This window comes from Osmia bicornis, chromosome 10 (assembly GCF_907164935.1).
Source record: "Osmia bicornis bicornis chromosome 10, iOsmBic2.1, whole genome shotgun sequence".
Lineage (NCBI taxonomy): Eukaryota > Metazoa > Arthropoda > Insecta > Hymenoptera > Megachilidae > Osmia > Osmia bicornis.
The window spans coordinates 8637126-8661334 of NC_060225.1; the positions used below are offsets into that span (position 1 = coordinate 8637126).

The 24209-nt window shown below is 42.5% G+C and overlaps 1 protein-coding gene across 18 annotated transcripts in view; it reads right to left on the reverse strand.

The window, feature by feature from the left end:
• Nucleotides 1-24209, reverse strand: part of LOC114876306 (kazrin) — a 57768-nt gene that overhangs the window by 5607 nt on the left and 27952 nt on the right. For 7 of the 18 annotated variants that reach the window (XR_003789354.2, XM_029187615.2, XM_029187622.2 and 4 more), the window contains exons 3-15: nucleotides 19865-20013; nucleotides 17921-18033; nucleotides 9206-9617; nucleotides 8342-8707; nucleotides 7385-7773; nucleotides 4569-4775; nucleotides 3772-4141; nucleotides 2918-3007; nucleotides 1873-2089; nucleotides 1471-1738; nucleotides 1057-1404; nucleotides 856-979; nucleotides 645-789 (exon numbers count right to left, since the gene is read on the reverse strand). Coding sequence is in view for 17 of the 18 variants with exons in the window: in XM_029187615.2 (XP_029043448.1) it covers nucleotides 645-789; nucleotides 856-979; nucleotides 1057-1404; nucleotides 1471-1738; nucleotides 1873-2089; nucleotides 2918-3007; nucleotides 3772-4141; nucleotides 4569-4775; nucleotides 7385-7773; nucleotides 8342-8707; nucleotides 9206-9617; nucleotides 17921-18033; nucleotides 19865-19958 (3143 nt within the window). In the remaining variant the exon portion in view is untranslated. The remainder of the gene's footprint in view (nucleotides 1-644; nucleotides 790-855; nucleotides 980-1056; nucleotides 1405-1470; nucleotides 1739-1872; nucleotides 2090-2917; nucleotides 3008-3771; nucleotides 4142-4568; nucleotides 4776-7384; nucleotides 7774-8341; nucleotides 8708-9205; nucleotides 9618-17920; nucleotides 18034-19864; nucleotides 20014-24209) is intronic. The other 11 variants (XM_029187620.2, XM_029187634.2, XM_029187629.2 and 8 more) reach the window with 9 other exon arrangements.

Consider the following 24209-nt stretch of genomic DNA (forward strand, 5'->3'; position numbering starts at 1 on the left):
AATTGAGGCCTATCGATTAATTTCGTACGGTATCAATATCTATAAAGCTGAACATTGTTCAATGAAAATTCTTACGTTTATCTACTAGTAACCATTGTAAAATTTCTGAAGACTAGAAGGTAACGTTGTAAATAGTTATCGCGTTAATTTTTATGCGTACAAACACGTATGATAATACACCTCTTTTGTTTCGTGTAGATAATTGACAAGTGTCTCAGCGATATATTCTCTAAAATAGCTTCTTCTATAGAGCACCGTAGAAAAACGATCCCATCATGCTTCTATTTGTATCAAATGAGAATACTTTACCGCTCGTTTGCAAATTATACTCGTCGTTAAGCGATATTCAAATGTGTCTCTGAGTCATCGATCTACCTTAATACATATATTTGTTCTAGCCTGAAAGAGAGCACCATGGTATCTCGTGAATTGTATAAAACCCCCTTTTGTAAAATCAAATCATCGATGCACTGACTCTCTCTCTCTCTCTCTCTCTCTCTCGAGCAAGAACCATTTAAATGAGATCTCGAAGACGATGAATTGTGTTTTGCGACGTCGAACTCGTTTTGTTAACGAGCTACGACGTTTATATCGATTAGTGAGCGTTGTCCAATGTGGCCTCTGGATGATAGTAGACTGAGTACCTTGCTGGAACGACGAGAGCTTCCAATTCGGCAGTCAGGTGTCGTCTGATCATGTGTTTCGCAGGTGGTATGCCCAGGGCTGTGGCCATCGTGTCACCGGTGAATGATGGTTCCAGCACGACGAGAGCACCGTGTACGCCTGAATCTATTTAGTAAATAAAACAATGTTTCTATTCGATATATCAAATCCAGGACAATTCCTTTCAAATACCTTTCAAGTTCTCCGCGTATTCCGTTAGATCAATGTTCCTTGCCCACCGAATGAACCTCTGATTCGTCCAAACCAGCGGATCCGTGTCGACCTGTTCGCACTGATGTCTTCTTATCGCGAGTGCCTATTATTAAATCAAGATTTCTTTATTACATCAGTAACGAAAGAGGAAAAGAAAAGACGAGCGTGTTTTTTTTTTACTTGACGATCATAGTTGAGCATCCGCAACAGATGAATGCCGTGCACGATGCTGGCCTGGTGAAACTTTCTAGTCACCCCGAGCAACTTCTCCAACTCTTTTTTGCTCAGATGATCGAGCATCCTCGCGTCCACCATGTTGGTGGCGAAACTTTCGGAATACTGAGCGAGACCAAGATCGGGTAACCATTCGGAGCTAACCCAAGTATGACCCAGTTGAGCAATACAGGGATATCGAACAAGACTCGGATGTCTGTGTTCTTCTATGGCTAAACGTAGTTTCTTCCTGTGTAGGGGGTGTGTCACACCTAGACCAGCTTCTAATTCTTGGTCGTTCAGTTCCAGCAAGACCTATACGAATCATTTTCAAGAAATTATTTATCATAGTTACTTAAAGGATTGTACAAAATCACCTACTTTGCCGGATTTAATATTTTCAGCGCATCGAGGCCCGTATTGCGGCATTCCAAGAGCAACCTCCAACCAGGCGAGCACGGTTGGTGCTCTCCATCGTTCCATAGGCACGGATGCGGCTTCTCTGAGCAAACGAAGCTTCTCGGCGTAGCCTTCTTCCGTGAGAGGCGACCACGACCGGTAAGGATCGAAACCATCCGAACCTTCGTTGCTTCCGCTTCCTCCGCTCGAGTTGTTGGCCGCCTTTCGATGCCGCGAACGCGCGAATACTCTAAAAATTGATGTAACGAAACTGTCTTTCAGCTAGGAAGATGCTATACACTTCTGTGGAATCATCATCTATCTCTTCAATTTTTACTGAAACGGTGATTATTTAAATCGAACTTCAAAATTGCAGGCTTTTACCTAGAAATAGAGCCCCAAGTGCCTCCCCGAGTTGCAGAGGATCGCGAGTGCGCAGCAGGTGCAGCGACAGGTGTACTCTGCTTGTTTCTTCTCGGTTCGGATTCCAACGGGCTCGACAACTGCTCGACGGATCGCGATAACGAGGAGTTGTCCATGGACCTGGAGAACGCGTTCAGAGGCGACAACGTCGGGCTGCAATCTTTCGGTGTAGTCGCTGCTGGAAGAAGAAGATACATAATTTATCGATTGTACTCGGAAAATGAATAAAATATTTCTTTAACATTTATCATTGTATTTGTGATATTCAACGATCCTGTTTTCCTTCGAGACGAAGAAACACCTGCCTTCCGCTTTCCGATCACAACATTCGATGCAACATAAAGAACACAGAGCGTATTCCGAGTTTCGTAGGCACAGGTTGTTCGAACGATTTTTAAAGTCTTTGGATTTTCATCGAAACAGGAAAATATAAAGGTGTGAAAATTGAAACGGTATTTAAGAAAATAATACTATCCTATTGAATGGCGTGTGCATTCTAACTCGAGTGCATCCACTGTCCGGATATTAGCGAATAATTGGCCGCAACACGTGCATGCGCATGCATCACCTTCAATATTAACTTTCGATATCAATTACCATCGATACGATTGAACAGATAAATAAATTAATAACAGACGACAGACGAATCGCGGCTTCTCGTAATCAATTAACGCTGTTTGTTATCCTGAAAACAGTTTACACATATACAGATATACGCATACACAACACGAATTAACAGAATAACAAAAGTTAGAATTCCATTTAATTTAATTTAACGGAATTTTCTTAATGGATCTTGAATTTTTCTCAAAGCAAACTTTCAAGCAATGATTTCATTTGTTCGATGAAAGCATGTGTTCCAAGTGAGAAGAAAGAAACATAGAGATAGAAGAATTAAAAAAAAAAAGGAAGAGACACACAGAAGCAGAGGAATCCTCTGGACGAAAGGATGATGAAGAAACGGTCAAGGAGACGACGATCAGCGATTTTATGTTTGGACACTTACACTGGTATATGTGGGATGGTGCAATGGAGGAAACCACGGAGATGCTGTCCATGTCGAGACCGCTTCCCTCGACTGTAATTGTCGGTGTGCCTGCGCGGAAATATATAAAGTAAAGAAAAAAAATATTTTCGACGCTCCGAAGAACCAATGTTACCCCCTTCGACACCCCCGCAGTTTTAGTAAATTTGCCTGTTCTTTATGTTGCACGTTTAATAATTACACCATCCTCGCGAGATGATAAATTAAAAATGAAACTTTTAATTAACGATTATAATTTCCCAGTTCATTCGTAAAAGTATTATTAAAATTCCCCTCGAATAAACACCCGGTAGGAGAATAATATTTTCAACAAGGATGGGTTTAAAATTCATGCAGAGGCACATGAAATATGCAGCACGGGTATTTCATGTCTGACCACGCTCGATTGTCCTAAGGCAAATCGATCAATTCGTTTTAATGCGCCGACACGAGAACTGGTTGAATAATATACGAAGGAAATGCGCTCGATTAGTGCGCACCACCTACGTTCGACTAACACTCGTGGTTGATGGAAGCCATCAAATCCTTTCTCTCGTTTTTTTTTTTTATTCCGCTGACTCTCCAACAACGGATGCACCGTAATGCACTTTAACCAGACGATTAATCTTACCCGCTCGTTGTACCTAAAGTATCCTCGCCTTCTAAACGCTCTGATGGATAATAATAGCTATCGTGTGTCGTATGCGATTCGAGAAAAATACTAAAAAAGGAATTTTTAAAAAAATTTCATTCAAACGCGAGTGTACTAAATAGTACACATTATTAGTACTAAAAGAGTAATTAAATATTAGAAAGAAGAATTTGAAAACACGAACTTTTCTTACCATCGGTGGTCGAATCGGAAAGATTTCCACCCACGCTCGTGGCGCCACCGCTTTCTCGGTCACTGGATCCACGAACACCGCTATCCGCGCTGCAACTTCCTCGATCGCCAGCCTGACCACCGGAGGAACCAACACCTGCCGCATTCCCTACGTTCCCAACGGTCACTCCTAGCTCGGTGCTTCCTAACGGTGGTTGAGAATTCATATGAGGGATGATACCGCAGCCGCCACCGCCGCTGCTGCTTCCGGCTCCCGGTGTTGCCGCCCCGTTCACGCTACCCCTCGGGAACGAGACCAAGGATTCCTGGTCGCTCAAGCAGATACCACCGCCTCCGCCTCTTTCCGCCAATTGACGCTGCAACTGTACCAACACGCCTTTATATCCAGAAAATCCTTTCAAATTCCCTCGATTTTAACCCTTTGATACCGAGTGCTAATAAATAAAAGGTTTGCGAAATATTTCGCCTACCGATCGATGAAACGCGATTACGAGCAGTTAGGTAAGAAGCATCCCGTACACGCAATTACTCGGAGGGGTGAGTCTGCTTTGAGCCCTGAAATTGTCCTCGACGGTGTGCATAAGCAGAGCCGCTCCTCCGGTTGACGAGTTTAAAACCGATGGCTCCGGGGGGTTACTTTCGAACGCGTTCCACTCACGCATCCCTTTGAAATTTACATTTCTCTATTTTATCGACGCTATTATGGTTTACTAGAATTTTCGACTCTGCCAAAGGGTTAAATTTATTAGAACGAATGTAAGAGAAGATAGGATTCGAGGAAGGATTTACCTCTTTAATCGTCGCGTGTGCGTGCGAAAGGGCGGCCTCTTTGTCGGCCAAACTAGCCGCCAGGCTGAGGCTTCGATCCGCTTCGTCCCTTGCCGCCCTTAAAAGACTCCAACGTTCCCTTTCTCTCTCCCGTTCACGTTCCTCCGAAGGTATGCCGGATCCTTGCTGCTGAAGGCGTCCTAACGTCGCCTCGTTCTCCCGCATCCGCTGTAATCAACGGTCAAAGAGACCCATATCCGGGCAGTAACTCCGCCCAAGACCGCCACCGTTTAACAATGCATGCGGCACGCGCGTACAAAGTGCAAAAGAGATTCCTTTGAAACGTGGAAACATCGGATTGATTAGAGGTTACGGTCGGGGCTTGTTAATAGTACATTTTTCCATCCCAGGAAAAATATGGGTCACCGATTTTCTACCCCTTTCCCTTCCGCAATCTCTATATTTTATTCGAGAGTACAACGAGTAAATCTGGAGAAGAACGTAAGCCACCATTTTTCAAGCTTAACTACCTCAGTTTTTCTTTCCCTTTTTCTGAAGCACAGTGTTCGTTACTCGACCGACGAAGGTAATTCAATAGCGGGCGGGGGTAACTCTTCTGTTATTTACAGGTGTCATGTACCTTCACCTATTAGCCAGCAGGATATCAACTACGGAGAACTTAATCCACTTATCTCTCCCTCGGGCGCAAGGAAGTTCACGCTACGTATAACAGGTGTTGCACTCGGTTTATCGGCTAAACTTTGGGACAACGCGATTACTGCCACTCCAGAGGATCGGTCAGGTGTTACCCGTCGGCCGGTCAACGTTTTCCCAGTTAAAAAGTATCGATGCATCGTACGGTCGCACGGGTTTTACGCGCGGTCGTCCGGAAAATCGGCTGCGTACACGCGCGAAGGTTATAGGAATTCTATGCAGTGTTTCTGGTTAAAAAATTTAAATTTTTCATTTTCATAAATGCACTAGAAAATTTTAATTATGAAAAATTCTCTTTTCGACGGATTAGTTTGCTTTAACCAGTGCCGGCTCTGAGATTTCGGGGGTCCGAGGGGTCTCTTCACCTATAAAAAAGTAGCTCAAATAAAATTTATAAAATTAACATTAAAGCATTTATATCGATTAATATTCAAATCGACTTACGGAGGCCCTGGGCGGCCGCCTATTCTGCCTAAGCTCTGGCTCTAACACCGACGGTTCCTTTTCAGGAGAACGAATAACGGAATAGTAGAAAAAATGTCGCTAATTAATTTCAAAGGATTATTTGCTTGCACATCAAAGTTCACTGAGCCGAGCGACCGACTCTGTACTTCCGGTTCTACAAGGTAGATAGAGGAAATGTTAAGTCTCATAGCAAGAAGAAAAAATGAGAAGGAAAACACAAAGACGAGCGTACTTCTTGTAGAACGGTGACACATCGAGGCTCGTTGATGATGAAGTGGATTACGCACGATGCGACAAGACGTGCAAGAGGATAAAGCAAGGGGAAAATTGAAGAACCTCTCGGCGGGAGAGAATCTTCCGTAAGACCGGAGACAACGCGTATTTTCTTTCATGTTTCGTTAGAGAGGCCGAGGACTTTCTCATTAACGATTAACTTTTACTCTTTAATGATAAAGCAGAAAGGAAATATATTTCCGTCCCGATCGTTTTTAATTTACGAGTACCCTCGGTAATATATTCGATGAGGCGGAGCATCGAAGGATACTTTTCATTTCCTGTCTAACAGAGATGTATATTCAAGGATATTTATCAGCTCCATAGACGTGTTTTACTGGCTTTCGCAGTTTGTTTCGGAAATACCGTCCTGTTCTTCCGGCTTAAAGGATATTTACGATCGTTAATATAGAACGTGCTGTTACTGGATATTAAAGTTTGCCTTTCTCTTTGCGCCGGATCCGGTATGATGCATCGTCGTGTCCTTATGAAAATATCCTTCCTCTCTGCCCGGCAAATGCCGCATTTTTTCCCTCGGATCCATTGATGCTTCGTCCCGGAGCTTTTGCAAGAAACATTAAAGACCTTCTGCATCGGGGAACGAGGGGCGGTTATTAATCTTCTTTCTTACTTTTTATACTTGAAAGCAGTGTCGCGAGGCTAAAAGGAAGACAAACCGAACCGAGAGAGTACCCGGTTTGCAATCTTCGCGGTAAATACTTTAAGTGGCTTTCTCTAATCCTTTGTTTCTTCCTCATTGTTATCATGTTTTTCATGCAACAGCGAATAAACTTTGATTCAAAAGCTAATTTTCGTACGATTCTTACAAAAGATCTCTTGCTTTTTCTTCGGATATCGTTAGAGCTACGTTATACGCTTTGTAAAATAAAAAAATAAAAAATTGCCCTGTGTTGTTCATTTGTCGAAATTGAAAGGAGCGAGGACGCGGTCGGGTCGTCGCACGACGGTCGTTGGCGCAACGTTAACGGTGTCGAGAAAATGAGAAATTCCAGCAAGTTTAATGAAAGTATTTAACAGGCAAAATTGCTGTCCCACGTACCGGACTCGTGTTGGTGTCGTTCGCCACGGGGAAAATTGAAATGCATTTCAACGGGATATTCGTTAAATAAATTCTTTTCTACTTTCCTCGGCTCTTTCCACTTCGACGCGTTCAACTTTGAAACGCTTAAGGGAAACTATCCGAATAAATGAAGCGAATTACACCCGCGGTGTCGTTGAACGTAATTGACCGCGAGAATGAAATATTCTAAAGTGATTTACTCGAGCTCCGATTCCGCAGATTAACTTGAAATTGTACTCACGAATACATATAACGTTCGTTACATGCACGCGGATAGATTGAAATGATTCGTAAGGAGATCTACCTGTTCGTAGTTTCTTATAAAGTCTCGAAGTTCTCTTTCTTTGTCCTCGAGGGTGCCGTAAAGTGCCTTCATTTGATTAAGAAGATCGAACTTTTCAGCTTTCAGCCTCTTACGATCAGCCTTCAGGGCTTGCAGAGCTTCTTTGGCGTGTTGCAGTTCCATTTCGAGTGCAACGAATCGAGCCTCCTCTTCCAGGGCAGCATCCTCCGAGCCGACTTCTCCGCGTCCCGCTCCGGTGAATAACAATCTTCTCAATCTCGCTACCTCAGCTACCAGGCGTTCGTTCTCCAGTCGAAGTCTCCTTGTGCTAGCTAATTCCACCGATCCTGTACTACCTCCTCCGCCATGAATGTTTGATAGCCTCGATGCCACCAATGGATCACCGATTCCTGAACGAAACGCAGAGGGGTACGCGTTAGTAATGGAACTTAAGTTCGTTAAGTAGCAATTTACTAGAAAGGTTCAAGGAATTATTAGCTGAAGAATTCTTACCTGACCCGAGCCCTCGATAACGCATCGATTCTTTCAAAGACGTTAGAAGATTTCTGCTTTCAAGAAAACTCGACTGCGTTTATATCTCGGCTTCGGGCCCGTGTTAATTCCGAGGAATCGGTAGGAACGCGGCCGAATCACGAACAGCGAATGTACGAGGGTAGGAAAGTTGAAAGGGAAGTGCTTCCATAATTAAATGCCGGGTTACTCACCCAGAGAATTAGCCAGCGACGAGGAGCTGAAGAATTCTTACCTAACCCGAGCCCTGGATAACGCATCGATTCTTTCAAAGACGTTAGAAGATTTCTGGTTCCAAGAAAACTCGACTGCGTTTATATCTCGGCTTCGGGCCCGTGTTAATTCCGAGGAATCGGTAGGAACGCGGCCGAATCACGAACAGCGAATGTACCGGGGGAGGAAAGTTGAAAGGGAAGTGCTTCCATAATTAAATGCCGGGTTACCCACCCAGAGAATTAGCCGGCGACGAGGGTCTGCTGCCCGGGGCTGGTCCAGGTGGTTCATTGTCCTCCTCGGCTCGTACCTCGCCGTCCACGAGATCCTTGTCGCTGTCCTTCTCGTGATCGTTCATTTCCTTGCTAGATCGAAGAGAATCGCGGTTCGTCGATATTCGAAGTCTCTCCACGCTGGATCGATCGCTCCCGCCTCGATGAAAGAAGCTTCTGTTGCCGCATCCTCGATCCGGGCTCGCGCTTCCCGATCGGGAATCCACGCTTCCGCCGGAACCGGCCAGCCGCGTCTTCTCCAAAACTGGAGCGTAAGCTCGTCGCGCCTTCTCGCTCGGGCTGCGACTCGGTGAACCATTCCGTTTCTCTGCGTTATTAAAAAACGATGTTATTAGGAAAGTTGTGAGAAACGGTGTAGACTGCGGAGAGGGTAAATCATGACGGGTCGTAAAGGAGACGGGAAACACCTGGGAGACGCGAGACACCCAACGTATCCTGAAAATCAAGATAAAGTTTTAAGCATGAAGTACTATGCAGCAACACGGACTCTGAATTATATTGTGAAACTTTCTAAAAAAAAGAATCACTGTTGTGAACGTAGCAAAAAGGAAAGATTTATGGATAAACTTGGACCACGTGAACACCCTCGGCGTTCAACTAAACTCTTTCTTTTTATTATCCTCCCGAAGCCCGTTCTTTACGCGATTTTCTTCCAAGAAGAAGCTTTTGAGTTCCCGAAGTTTGTTTGAGGAATGCAGATTTTTCGAAATATCACCCTGACACTTTTCTTTGCATAAAATATGGGATAAAATGTACTTTCTCTTGGCGAATCGAGAATTAAACGAAATTTCCAGCTTCTACGAACCTATGGGGCTGCCGCGTCGATCGATAGGGCTGCTTCTGTCCTTCCTATCCACAGGACTGCTCCTTTTTTCTATAGGACTGGCCGATTTATCGCTGGCCGAGCTTCGCTTATCGACGGGGCTGCTACCGGCGCTCAGTCTCTTTCCATCATCTTGCGACTGTTGCTGCTGTAGCTCGTTGCTACTTTCCTGTCCGGGACTGGCGGTCGCGTTTCCGGTCGGATTGTTGTTGCTGTTGCCGGCAGCTAGGTTGCTAGCCGCCCCGTTGTTGTTGTTCAACACGACCGGTAAAGCGCCGCGAACATCCCTTAACTCGCCACGGAGCACGGCGCACTCGCCCCTAGCTCGTTCCAGCTCCCCGTCCAGCCGGGCGCCCGTCGCTGCGTTCTCCTCCACCATCACGCGAAATTTTGCCTGAAAAAAAGAGAACAATGCGCGTTAGACGACGTGCCAAGGGTGATCCCCGGTTGTTTCGAACCGAGGAAAAAACGGGGTGTTAATCCGATGCTAACGAACGGCGATGAACGTCTCCGTTGCTCTATTCAGAGGATTATTTAACGATAGAATTACCGACGTTTGATGTATTGTTTTTAAGCTGAAAATTATGTAGAAAATTAAATAGATTTCGGTAGAGTGGGGTACAAGCAAAATATTGTGAGAAACTCGAAAATTCTCTAATCCGATTAGATTAATTAGTAATTAATAAAGAAGCATTAATTGTCTTATTTGTGTCCCACAAGAAATTTCAAAAGCAGTGATTTTGACCGATTCGGTAATTTTATTTTTTAAAATGGTAAAATTTTTCCTGCGGATGCCTGATTCGATCGCGACGGTACAAGATGTTAAACATCCAAACAATCATCCCTGTCGTGTTTTCCAGCTATGAACTAGGATCTCGTGTCGAGAGTAACCAGGCACAAAGTCAATATCGCGGTGCAAAGAGCTTTCGAAACGACCGACACAATGGACGCCGTTTACAATGAGATTCCTGTTCCGTGTAGCTCACCGTGTTGGCTTATTAATATTGCGCCGGTTCACGTCGAAGCGAACTTTTTATCTACGGAAACGCTGTTTGTTCGTTTTACTTCGGCTCGCATTAACGTTCGCAAGTTCGCGAAAACCTGCTGGTATTACGAAGCAACCATGATGGAACTTTATACAACTTTCGATATCTTCTTCTTTTTTAACAGTTCATCGTTTCCTTTCTAAACTTTCGATCAACGTTCATCCTTTTCCTAGTGGGATTCGAAGAAATTCCTGGTGAAAATTTGCATAGTTTTCCCCGGTAAAATTTCGACCACGGGATAATGGTTTAGTAACGGGTCGAACAATACCAAACGAGCGGGAACAACGAGGTCGAGTTTCTAGATCAAACCAATTCCCTGGAATTATCGTGGAAACTCTCGAACGTAATAATGGATGGGTCTCTGCTATTCCGGCCAACGCAGCAGCCTGCTTCATTCAGATAGGTCAATGATTACGGAACGTAGCTGCTGCGGTTAGCTACGAATATCGAAACTACTCGTAACACGACCACCTAAAAGCCCTGTATCGAACCGAAATCAATAAGGTCATTCATGACACTTGACCTTCGTTCGAGTGCCCATCGTTTGTTACCAATCCCCGCCAGTTGGTCGATCGATTTCTAACACCCTTACAGTTGTATCATCATTTTTCGAAAGGTCAATTAAATCCTCATCAAGAGTATATCTTCGTAGATTGAATCTTCCGAGCGAGGAAGTTCCAAGCAAAGACCATCGCTCGCTGTTCAAACATCTTTGATGTAGTAACCCGTTCAAGTGCTACCCCATCGATTCAATCTCGCTCGGCAAACTTTTAAGCAACGAAGAGAATCTAATAAAAGGCTAAAACTATCCGGATAAAGGGAAAAGCAACGAATCTCGTTATTCGGTCAACGTCGTTTCAACTCCTGATCATAGCGGTCGAGGAAATTGATCGATTGCGCTCTCGATCGGATAAGAAGATGGATAAAGGAAGAGAAAGACGGGTTGACGGACAACAGTGACTCACTGTTGGCCAAGTTCCAGGGATACAAAAGGATAAAGTCTGCGAGGATAAAGCCGTAGCGAACTTGTTGCATTCCCAGAGGCGCCTTCCGTTTTCCACCTTCCCTTCGACCCTATTCGCGCCCTTTTCCCGCTCGTGAATCCTCGATAAATTTCTATTCGATGCCAGAATCCTGCCAGCTGAAATACTCGAGTACATTCTATCTCTGAGACGAAAGTTGTACTTTCTAATAGATATCTTCGTTTTGAAGGTATTAACCCTTTGACTACTGTTGGCGCTTAAATTAATTTGAACTCTTATATTTGTTTAATGTAGTGGAATTCAATGTTTCGATTATATCAATCTACTTTCTCCAAAATTTCTCCGAATTCTCCAGAATTCCTGGTACATCTCAAAATCCACCGTAGTGAAAGGATTAAAACACCAAAAACTCGGGTTTTTTTCCGGAATAAATTCCATACCTAGTACTATAACATATATTTTTTTCCGAATTTTTCGCATGCAAGTTTTCTTAAATAAAATTTTGAATTTTGCAATTTCCAAGTCATAATTGTATCAGCGACCACCAAAAACTTTTAGACAACCTTGTTTCGCGTGGAAACAGGAGCGTGTTTCGAGTTATTTAACGAGATTAAATCCTTAAGGCCGGTCCACCGGTGACCCATGCACGTTAGTGAACGTGTTAACTAAATAAACTACCGGCGCCAAACAATGTCCCGTTGGTAAGCCAAGAATAGCAAAGCAAACGCAGCTTAGTTTGCCTCAACTTCATCACAATGCTTCTGGATGCTTTATGTATTTAAGGAACCTCTGTCTGTGTGGCGGGTAGCGTGTGCACACAAAGTGCACCCCGATATAAGCGCCGTTTGCCTCGGCATATAGGTCAACGTTTCACAGATTAAATCTTCGAGGAAGAATAAAAGCGGTGCTGGTGAAGCAACCTGACCGATCGGTATCGAGACGTTATCGAGACGGACAATCGAACGGTTATCGGACTTGATGTTCTTTCCATGCCGATCACCGATAAACCTTTCGACGATGCAATTAAGGGTGAAAGCAGCGTGGCGATTCGATCGAAGCTCGGAGAAATTCTGCCTTTCATCGATCGACGTTCTCCGCAGGACGAGATTATTTTTCTCGAAAATTGTCACAGATGCTCTGATTACCGGAGACTCTGACGAACTTCGATTAGTTATTCCTAGAATTAATTAACCACACGAATCGCTCTCAAAGTAAGCATCTGCCGATCGAAATTCGTGAAATTAACACTCCATTGTGGCGGTTCATTAATCGTATTTCCAAGCAAAGGCTTCGACGTATCCTAATTAAAATCCACAAAGGAACAATGCACGAATATTCTCTTTGATCTCCTCTTTGTACTGCGAATGACAACCAGCCATTTTATATTAAGAATATTAATCGAACGTTTATATAATCATTTTCCTGGAATTTTCGAATCGACGACATTTTTAATATAGTTTTTCTTATACCGTTCTTGTGGAAAGAAGAAAAAATAATACAGGGACACTCGACATTTTGTCGGTGAAAAAATTACACTGGAAAAAGCTTGAGAAATGAGGAAACGAGCATCGTGGAGGGGAAAAAAAAGGGAAGTTATAAAAAGCGTAGAACTGGCGGAAAACGTTGCACATATTAAAGCGGACGATGCAGTAATTATCATGTTCGCGGTTGCATAGGGGGCTCTGGAAGAGTCAGGCTCGAACGAGCAAGAATGGAAAGAAATATAGACGAGAGGAGGAAGAAAATGGTACGAGGAAAAGGACACAGAGAATGAGCATTACTGGAGCCACTCGAATTTATGAAATTGCAATTTCAGTCTCGGGTTTCATCGCACCCAGGGCAATTTATCTCGCAACGCGAGCAAGAAAACCTAATCCTTTTCCTTATTCCCTTGGATTTTCCTTCTGTCTAAGATTTCTACTAACGTTCGCCGATTTAAATAATAATAATAATATATGAAGTCATTTTTACAATTAATTTCGACTTAATATTAGACTTTTTAAATAATCTGTAACTTCATTCAATTAATAATCTAAAAATGATTAAAAAAATAACAATTAAAATAATTTCAATATCAAAGATTAAAGAAAGTAAATTAATTTAAAAAAATTGAGTAGAAAAAGGTAATTTTTTCTCGATTCAATGATTTGTGTGTACTTAAATAAAAATTAATTAGTATTAATAAAAAAGTAGTAATTATAATAAAATTAAATGAAAATATAATCCAATTAATGTTTCTTAAATATATACAACATCTGAGCAACGAGATTTGAAGGTATGTACCAGCGTGTTCCATGATGGTCGCTATTAAATCGACAGCATTCCGTAGGCGATAACTATCCCTCCCAGCAGAGGGTTAGGACACATTTAATTTCGAGTACAATCCATCAGGAACAGAGCTACACGTACGAAGGACGGAAGAATTACGGTCATTCATAACCGCGAGAGCTTATGGAATTAACAGGAACGAGGCTGTGCGCAGACGAAACAACAGGAAACGTGGCTATTTAAATCATACGTCCCTTGTTGAGTTTCCGAATGTAGGTCAAACTCGAATTACACACGTCTATGTATCCCAGGGTGCATTGTCCACCATTTACATTAATAATTTCAGCATTCTTCCTTTTGAAAATTAAAACAACTCGAGTGTTTTTAGAACGAATCCCCGAGACTGGAAGTCTAATTAATTCGAGGAGACTTAATCTTTCCTTCTAAGGACCTTCGAAGAAGCTTTCCGAAGCTCAGGGTTTCTTCTAATCCTAGAATTTACTTTTTTCCTCGAATCACTGCAGTCCAGATGGAATTCAAACTGCTCCGTGGAACGCGTAAATTAAGGAAACTCATCTAGCGCGATGAAGTTCGCGCGCCCGGTGAACGCAATTAAATCATTAACTCTCGTTAATTTCCATTTTCTCGCTGCCGCTTGCACTTCGCCTGACTCTTAATTGTTGCGAAACATCCGCACTTCCTATTCTAATTATTTATGTCACTCTTCTCTTTAAAGAAGTTCTTGAAAATTTTCAAAGTTTCGTTGGTAGAAGTCTACTAAGCGACTGCAACGAGTCATCGTGAAACCGGATGCCGACACCTTTTCCCCTATCGAATCGGCTTATGTCGAACACGGATCCGTTCGTTTGTTAAATTCTTTTTCATTCGAAACAGAGAACGAATAGTTCCGATGGATGGATGACATTTTCTTCCGAGCGACAGAGAATAGGAGGCTTATCCAAAGGGGGTTAATCCATTAGCGTTGGTGTTAAGGCACGCATAATGCTCGCGCATGACGCGAGTTCACGCGCGTGAAAAAGCGAACTTTCCAACCGTGTCCCATCGATTTCTATCAGAAACGAAACGCTTAACGTTCCATATTTTTCTGGCGAACAAGCTTACAGGCTTTATTCGCGGAGGAAACTAAAGCGCGTTTAAAAAGGGGTTAATTTATTCGCTTACGATGGGTGGTGTCGCGTTAATTAACCCGAATCGCTTTATCATTTTTCCTTTTTTTTCCATTCGCCCACGGTGCCGGTTATAATAACGTTACACACGATAACGCGGTGCGTATCTTGCAAAAGCGAACGGGGACTGGAAGGGTACAAAATACGGTGACAAGATTAATTTAAATTAAAATTCGTGAAACGTCATGGGGTCGTGCCGGTGAAATGTACTCGGTGCTGGTCGACGTGCCGAGTGCTCCGGTAATTAAATTTACATTCCTTTATTTTTCCAACGGCGAAGCGAAGCGAATCAGGCCACGAAGGTAGAGAAAAAAAAAAATTACTTCTCGCGAATTGCTACAGGGAAGAAGCTGCACCGAGATTACGTTCTTCTAATTGTGTTCTGATATAATCAATTGCATTAATTAGCGTAGTAATAGGGTGTTCTGCAATAACTTTACGTAAAAGCTCTGGCAAGAAAACAATTTGCTTTCTCTTCAATTTGTAAAGAAATTCTCAGCAACTGAAGAATTTTCCTTCAACTTTCCTGGTAGTTTCTTAGAAAGTTATGGTACAAAGTGAAATTCGGTTACACCTACAATTTGTCTCTCTCCTTCTTTCCTTTCCATCTTCCCTGTTATTTTCCTTTCTGTTTGCGAAACCTTCCTGTAAGCCGAGTCGGCGGTGCCAAATTGCTTTTCTACTCTTTATCGGACTCGAAAGTTCGCGACCTCCTCTGAAAACTGCTAAGCCGAACCTCTCTACCGAGCAAGGCGAGTTTCTATTTGCATTTGAAACGTGCACCCCTGTCTCTTTCCCGATCCTCCTCGGTGAAACAGCGAATTGCTCATTTAATGGTGTGCATGATCCGTGAGAAAATTAAACTTTCCGGCTCGCTTGCCGCGAGAAACCTTTTCCCTTATCTTTTTCGCTCTTTCCAATGTTTCCTATGCAACCGGTTTAATATTGAAATCAAAGATTATCCAAAGGTTTTCGGGGGGTCGCAACCTCTGATTACAAATACGTACCACTGGCCCTCAAAGGGCTAATTGCACGACAAAGGCTTTTCTTCGATCTTTCAATTTTTTTTTGATACTCAAACCATCTAATTCCCGAATTTCATTCAAGTGGCTGATGCAAATTTCACGCGGGCCACATTCTTTTCCTCCGGCCTCATCCATCCCGGTGGTTCCCGAAGGATTTCCCTCGTTGCAAGGGAAATCGTCGGGGGTCTAATGCATTAGAACGCATTAACGTCGCGTTGAAATTACGACGGGAATGTACCGTTGGCCTGATTAAAAGCAGACATCGTGACCCACTACTCTTTCCGATATGTTTACCGAGCTACAGCACTTTGTGTGCGCATTAACAATGCGCCTTTGGCTTTCTCCTGTTCCCTCTCGAGTTCCGTTGAATATGCAGGCGGGAATCGATCGGCCGTTATAATGCGTTTCACGTAACCGATGCTACGTGTGCGAGTACGCGCATCTTTCATCCCGCAGAATTTTCCAATCTCCTCCGGAGAGGAAAATCGAACACCCAGCTGTGCTTTCGCCCTGGTTCTCAAGGCGCACCTGTTTCCCTCCTAATTTACACGATTTTCCCTACCGCTGCGAACACGTCCTAGATATTAAATTAATTTTAATTAACACTAAACCTACCAGAGCGGTCGAATGACCGCTTTTGAGACTTTAAAAATGAATGATTTTTGTGTTTTATTCCCCCTAATAAATTCTGTATTATTTATAATCAATTGGAAAAATATATAAAATGTCGGTAGGTTTAGTATTAACGGTTTAAAAAGCGCGGACCTTCTCGACGCATTATTGTCGCAATAATTTCTTGGTCAAAGGGTTAATCGGAGAAGGGGAGATGAAAGGGTACATTTAATTGCGAATTCGCGAGACACGTCGTATCACCGGGTGCAGTGAACCTTTTCCGAGCGTGACAGATGAATATAAACTTAACGCGGTCCAAAATTATGCGTTCCCGGCTATAATTAACCCGACTACCAACCACGACGATCGTGCATCCCCGGCGAAACACCGCGAAGCTACGTTCCTCGTCGCAGCTGCCTCTGCGATAAGTATTCTCCTATTCTTTTTCTCTCAGAAAACTTCGGTCGGCGAAAGACAGCGCTGGATGCATGAATCGAGAATGGAGGCTGCGGCGAATGAAAAAGAGTTTCGAAGGGAAGAAAAGGGTGAAGAGGAGGGTACCACTTAGCAGCTCGACAAACACACCGTACGCGCCACGGTATCGTTGAAAATAAAAAAGGCTGAAAAGAGGGTAAAACGAGCGTGCGTCTCCTGATTTTGCATTTTTCATTCAACCCCTGTTCCCTTTTGCTCACGGCGAATCGGAGTGTATGAATCACGGATGCATGGAACTTCCTAATTCTAAACAACTATGCGCAGTGATTTTTTGTTTGTAGAATCAAAAACGCTGATTCTAAATGAATTTTAAGAACGATGGCTCTTGTGATTTTCAAGGGTTTGCGAATGTTCTATTAATCCCCGCTGCGATATTGATTATTTTGCAGACGAATGTAAGATGAAAATACTGAGCTATCTCCGTCGTGTCCTCGTTTTCCGTTCGAACGCACCTTTCGGTTAATTTCGAGGAAACGGCAAGGTTTTCTGCAAGCGTGATCAGAGAACAAAGGGAAAAAGATATAGTAGTAGAGCGTACGGAGAAACACCGATGTCTGATCATTTATTGACTCGTACTACTTGCAGCTCGTAACGAAAAAGAAACGAGAAAAGCGTAGTAATTTTGAGATATTATTGGAAAATTCAATCGTTTAACGATCCTTGATTGTATTTTCGTTGATTCGAATAAAAACAGAGCGAAAGCAGAAAGGTATTTCTTATTTAACCAATTGATAAATTATATTTGTTCGGAATCCGAACGTTTCAAAACGAAATTGTTAAAACGGTAAATAAACGATTCCCTGGGACACGTTTTCAATCATCCGTATTAACAAAGAAAATTTGCGCGCACGTATCGAATTGATTGCACCAACAGGAAACATTGAACTTTAATTATAAAACGCTTCGTCGAAGCTTTTCATTCCGTCTCTAATCGATCGCTGATAATGGCTCTTCATTATCGAATTACATTCTTTCCTCATTTGTCGAACGACCAATCGACGTTTATCGAGAAATTCTGATACCATTAACGCGTTAATTATTATCGTTACTTAAAGAATATCCATAAATTTTTGAAACTCACCTGTGCATCTGCGAGGATGCGTCGCATCAAAGCCAAGGTGGGGTGCGTTGTGAGATCATCCTGAAGGGCAAGTGCTTCACCTTCTTTGTTTAAACGATTTAAGGTTGTTAGAGCTGTAACAGAAGAATGGTGGAAGAAACTTGAAAAATCTTATCGCCCGAACTCTGTTTATTCATTTCTACGGTAAGCTCGAAATCCCAGAAACCAGAGAAGAAACAAAGGGTGCTGACGTAGGAGAAATTCCGAAAATCCACCACCTTTCGTTCCATGTTAGATTTCTCAAGTGGAAGACACTGTCTCGATTCGAAGCAGCGAGATGGCTGTCTCTTGACTTGCTCATCTGCTACGAGATAATTGAATTCTCAAAGTACGATGCTCGTGACACGAAGGATCCAAAGGGTGGCAAACTGTTATCGACAAGTTCGCGAGAGAAGCTCGTTTCAGAATAGATCAGATTCGAGCACGTCAACCCTTAACATCATCCTCCCGACATATCGCGTTTGACTTTCAAGTATGCTTAGAACGTACCGACAAAATCGTCGGATCTTAATTCGTTTCCTTCATTCAACACTTCCGACCCTTCGATCTTATTCCAAGCTCGAATAATCGTTCAACTTTCCAAGGAAATTTCAATGCTTTCAAAATGATCCGGCTGTAATCAGCAGGAAATTTCTTCAAAGCGTTAAAGAAAATTGGAAAGTTCGTTAGGCAAGCAATCGCCGAGGCCCGGTTTGCTTACTACCACGTCATAATTGCACGAATTTGAAAATTAATTAAGCGAGAATGTAACAGGCTCGTAGCGAGACGCTCAACGAATTTCTTATCTCGTCGCTTAATTACTGGCGCAACGAAGTTCTTGATGAAAGGATGTAACACTCGAGCAAAGTGCGAGCTGGATCAGCTTAATGCAATTACTTTCTGAATTATTTGTTTCGTGGCAGGAGAAATGAAATGAAATTACCGAGAACGTTCAACGAGACAAGATTTTCCTTGCCGGGAAACTGCTTTCCTTTTTTCAACAAATTACTACGAAAATAAGTTTCTTCGTTAAATAGAAATGAATTTAATTTGCCAAGATTGCCCCGTAAAAAATTATCCAATTATTCTAAGAAGATGAAATATTTTCTACGATATCAATTTCTTTCCTGCTGTTTTATAACCGACAACCGTACGTTCGAAGCAAACGTCACGGGAACATCGAGTACACGCATCGTGTTACGGTCCAGGTATGTGCATTAAGGTACATAAGGGATTCGCGTAGATCTGAACGACCCTTCCAGGTGGTATATAGGTCTACGTGCAAACACGCGAGCACGTTAAGTGCGCTTGCAGCACGAGGTCGCGCTACGAGACCAGCAGGGAACCGCGAAAGGGTTAGCCTGATATATGGGATAGTCTGATATTATGCGGTTCCCCAGCTGGCCCGGTACTCTTTACGATCTTTCGTGGAAAATGAAAAGCCATCCAATATTTCGAGACACGATAAACACAGACCAAGAAATTCTTCGCTATATTTTACCGAAATTTTCAGGAAATTTTATTAGGAAAAATAAAGTTCGAACGAGACAAACGTGCCTATAAAATCACAGGGATTTCGGAAATATCTTTTTAACAAGCTAAAGTGAACTAGAGCGAGATTCGCTCTAAAGCCATTTTGTCGCGCAAGAATTTTTTCGATAACTCTTACCGTTGACCTGTACAAAAATGAAAGAAAGTCTAAATGCCCCCTTATCAAGATTTTCAATCTTATTAGATACGAATTGGCTGATAAAAGAAAGATAGATAGAGTTGGAAAATTAGAGGCGAGGGTTTTATTAGCTCGAGGAAGCTGAAAATCGTCGATCCAACTAGAGTGCTTCGCAAAATACCAACGACCAATCACCAAAAAAAGCCCCATGTGCACCGTGGTAATCTCCGACACCATTTGTTTCTCAGAAGACTCACCTTCCTCGAAGGGCTGCGCCCGTTTAGCGAATGCCCTCGAGAAAACGCCCCGTGGCTTCGAGGCCTCCACGCCGTTTTCAACGGCTGCGCTCATTTCTCTGAGTGGTCCTTCACGGAGCTTGTATTGCCAGCTTGGATAAAGGGACCATCTGAAATTTCACGTTACACTCTACATCTTTGTTTAACGAGTCGCCGCGATAATCCGCGATTTAACGCTATTCTTCCATCTCGATGCCGCGATTTTTCGTTCCGTCTATGGAAAATTGAGATGCTAGGACGAAAAGTAGGTCACTGTGGTTCGATGTAAACTACTTTCATTAGGGACGTGGGTGAACGTAGGTCGGTTAGACATTGGATCGGATAGAAACCGATACCGGATGTCTTTGGATGCTTAGAAATTGATAGAAACAATATCGGATCTCTGCGAATCGATGCAAAATGCAATACGTTTTATAAATTTTCTAAGTTTTCACTCGTTAGTCAAATATTCTCTCACATCGTTCGCAAAAACAATGAAGTATCGCAAGTCATTATCCGAACAATACGTGCATTACACAACAGACATATAATTGGTATTCTTCAATTATGAGTTTCCCTTTAATTAAATGTAGATTATCTGATTACCGGGAAGAATCGCGAGCGGTATATCAAAGATTAAAAGCAACAAAGGGTGAAATCCCGAGCAAAGCTTTACTCTCCGCTCGCTATAAATAACGACCGGTTAAGTTTTCCCTTCGCCGATGATTATTCAATTTTCATTATCGTTGAAAACATTGAACGTCGAGAGAACACGATTTTCCGAGAGAATCGCGTTCAACTTTCCGTAAACAGTTAATTAACGCGAAGAAACGTAGAGAGGTTAATTAGTTTCGTCGATCGGAAGAGTAGAAATTATGGAATTAAATGTAAAGTATTTTCAACCGATTAAAACAATGATTACTATTAATCGGAAAAGAAAAAAAATTTTAACAGAAAAATAATCTATATTAACGTAGGTACGTAAAAAGATTTTTCTTTATTTAATTAATTAAATTTTCGTTTGATTAAAAATATTCCGAATTTTCCACGAACTCTGAAAGCCGGGACGGATGATAAACCTTGTTTATCGCCGTGTCGTAAAGTAATATCATTACCAGGCGCAAGCTGACAAGCAGTATACACAGCAATATCGGGATAACATCCCCTAAAAATTCTACCAGCCTTGCAGACCCCTCGGTATTGTCAAGGGTACTGTGTACACACGCGTTCATTCCCCCTGGTTGGAACTCGATATTCGATCGTCATAATTTATCATTACACAGGGAAAAGGACTCGCTCGATAAATCCTCGCCGAGTTGGACAAAGTTAGCGTTGATTTATGCGCTTTACCGAGTCCAGTCATAAGGGAGACACCGTGTCCCTTAGCTAATGTACCTGCGAACTGTGTCGATACAAGGGAAAATGTTGAGAAATTATTTTCCTGGGAACGACGAACACGAATTAGCTGAACCGTTTCAAAGGATACGTGGGTGGATTTAATTTTATCGAATAAAGATTGAATTCGCAAAGTTGAAAAATTCAAAATTCAAAATATATTCTATTCTCAAATAATAATCTCCTAGTTTTGTTACTGAAAGAAACGATTCGAGCAACCGCAGGGATGCCTCTCGAAATGAGCCAGTAATTTTGATTATTACAGAGAGACGAGGCAATTTCTAGCGTGCACTACCCCCCAGAGTTCAATTCTGAAATGGGTATACAGCAGTTCCTCGATCCCTTTTGTCGCCGAAAGGGAAGCGTTCGGCAGACGACGGTTTCATTTTCCTGATCGTGACAAAGCCCGGCGAGTTTCTTTGTTTTAAAACACCGAAGGAGATTCGTCTTTAAAATAGAAAATTTGTTTACTTCTTACCGCGAATCGAATACGTGATCGGGGAATAAACGAGGAGGAGGCGAGAAAAGAAGAAGAATCTCGTTAGAAAATTCCATTTTTGCGCAAACGGTGGAAAGCTGTAATCTCGTGTTTCCACGAACAGAAGAGAAGAGCGAGGAATTCTACCTCTGTCAGAAGTTTTCGAATGGATGATAATTCTTGAAACAGAGGCAACGCCCCTGATTTACGCGAGATGCAAGCGAAAACTTTGAAACTTTCTCGAGCGAAGCTTTACAGAATCAAAAGCATCCTTGTATGGCAGGGAGGATTTATAAAAGTATCGAGAAAAGTAAAGAATCTATAAAAGATAGAAAGTCGAGAGAAATAACGACGGGGAGACTAATTTTACCGGTCCTGCGATTAGAATGTATGGGTAGAATCTCGGTGGGCCGAGATTTCTATGATGCTTGCCAACTGAGAAATAGGAAGGGAATGGCGATATAATTTGTATTTACGACCCTCTACAGAGCCGTTCTACCGTACTGCTCAATGGAGCACACATCCTTTTCAAAGAAGCATCGATCTGCCGACAAAGCGAAGAAAAGAGCCAGGATATTCCCGGTGACATAGAACCTTTCTTGCCAGAAAATTCATCGTTAACCTACAACGATACCTATCTTTTTATTTCTCGAATCTCGTTATAAATGGAGCACGATTTAAGGTTTCGCGAACGAAGGTGAGCCTCGAGGACGAGCGAGTTAAAAGTAACCCGATTAAGGATCTCTGAATAGTGATACACGGTCACTGATTATGCATCGCTATAAATGGGAGACGTTGTCATTGAAAGTTTTTCATAATAGAGAAAAAGCAACGAATCTTTCAATGGCTTTTCGTCTTCCGTTTCCGGCTCGGTTATCCCAAAGAGGGAGAAACAACGATGAGGAAAGGAACAGCTGAGAAACGTTATAATTACCCAGGTGGAAAAAGTAGGAAAAGAAATGAAAGCCGCGTAATTTTTCATACGATATAAAAACGACGACGATAAAGACGTCTCAGAGCAATGTTCTGGAGCTGGTAAACGGAATTCACGATCATAGTACTGTTCTCGATCAACCTGCTTGATTTATGTCGCACGAGAACAATGAGCGTTGGAACAATCTGTCTCGCTCGAAAGAGCATTCAGGATGAGCCTTAACGGTGAAAGCCGGACCGGAAGGATCGACGATCCGTGACCACCGACACCGGCGACAATGCGAACGGTATATTTGATTCTTTTCCTCGATGAAAATAAATCGCGAACCTGATGGATCTCGAGAAGCAATAGAACTAAACTTAACTCGGCGATATCGATTAAATCGAAACAGCGATACACGAAATTGGAACGCCGCGATACACGAATGGTTCTCACTGCCTGTAATATTTTTCAATTAACTTTCCTGATCTACATTTCAAATGTTATCGAAATAATAAAAGGTTTACCGAACCAATTACCGTGGAAGCGTTACAATGGAACAACCGAACGCGACAGGAAACGTGGAAGAGGAATGGAAAAGAAACTGGCGGCGTGTTTAACAGGTGAGAGGAAAGTAAGTTGAACGTGGAACAGGGATGACACAACGGTGTATTCATGAATATTTATATCCCTGGTTATGTAGCGGAGGCATGCAGTGGAAAAAAGAGGTAGCGAAGCAAAACTCGGCTATCAGCTGGGCCACTGAATAAAAGATATTACCCAGCAAAGGAGAGACACGACTGATTGACACCTTGATTCGTTATCCCGGGACAGCTCGTCCGAAAACGAACCTCGATTTAATTATACAATTACCACCGATACTCGTTGCTGCGAGTTGTTATTAAAATTTCTAATCGACGGGTTAAAAGGGACACGAAACGTGTTCACGCTCGAGTAAGAATAACACTGGATTGCCAGAGCGAGTCTGAAATAATTTTTTTTAAACCATATGTCGGTTTTTAATAGAATTATGAAATGTATGCAAATACTAATTCCTTCCCCTCCCCACTCTTTAGTTCCAAAAATCTGTATGTGCTATATCTGTTTTGAAGGATCTACAAAAATATAAAAATTTAATAATATTTATAAAAACAGTTATTAATAAAATTAATATACAAAAATTAACTAAAATACCTTCTTTCTTTACCAAATTGTATTTGTCCAGATTCTACGCGAATATGGATTCACGGTTCAAACTCGTTCGCGAGGAGCTGCGCTAAATTGCTTCTTAATTACACGCCACCAACTTTGTAGGTGTATGTGCCCGGTGTGCAGTGTACACGAGTGAATAAACGATCGAGTAGAACGGGAGGCAAAGGAAAAAGCAGCTGAGTAGGGAGCACCGAATGCATATATGCAAATCCGTTGCATCTTTCGGTATATGACACAGGAAAGCTCGTGTGCACCAAGTTTGATTGTACTAGTTGGCGATGGTGATTGGTCGCTTCAAAGGCGTGAGAAACAAAGCAATTACGTCGTCA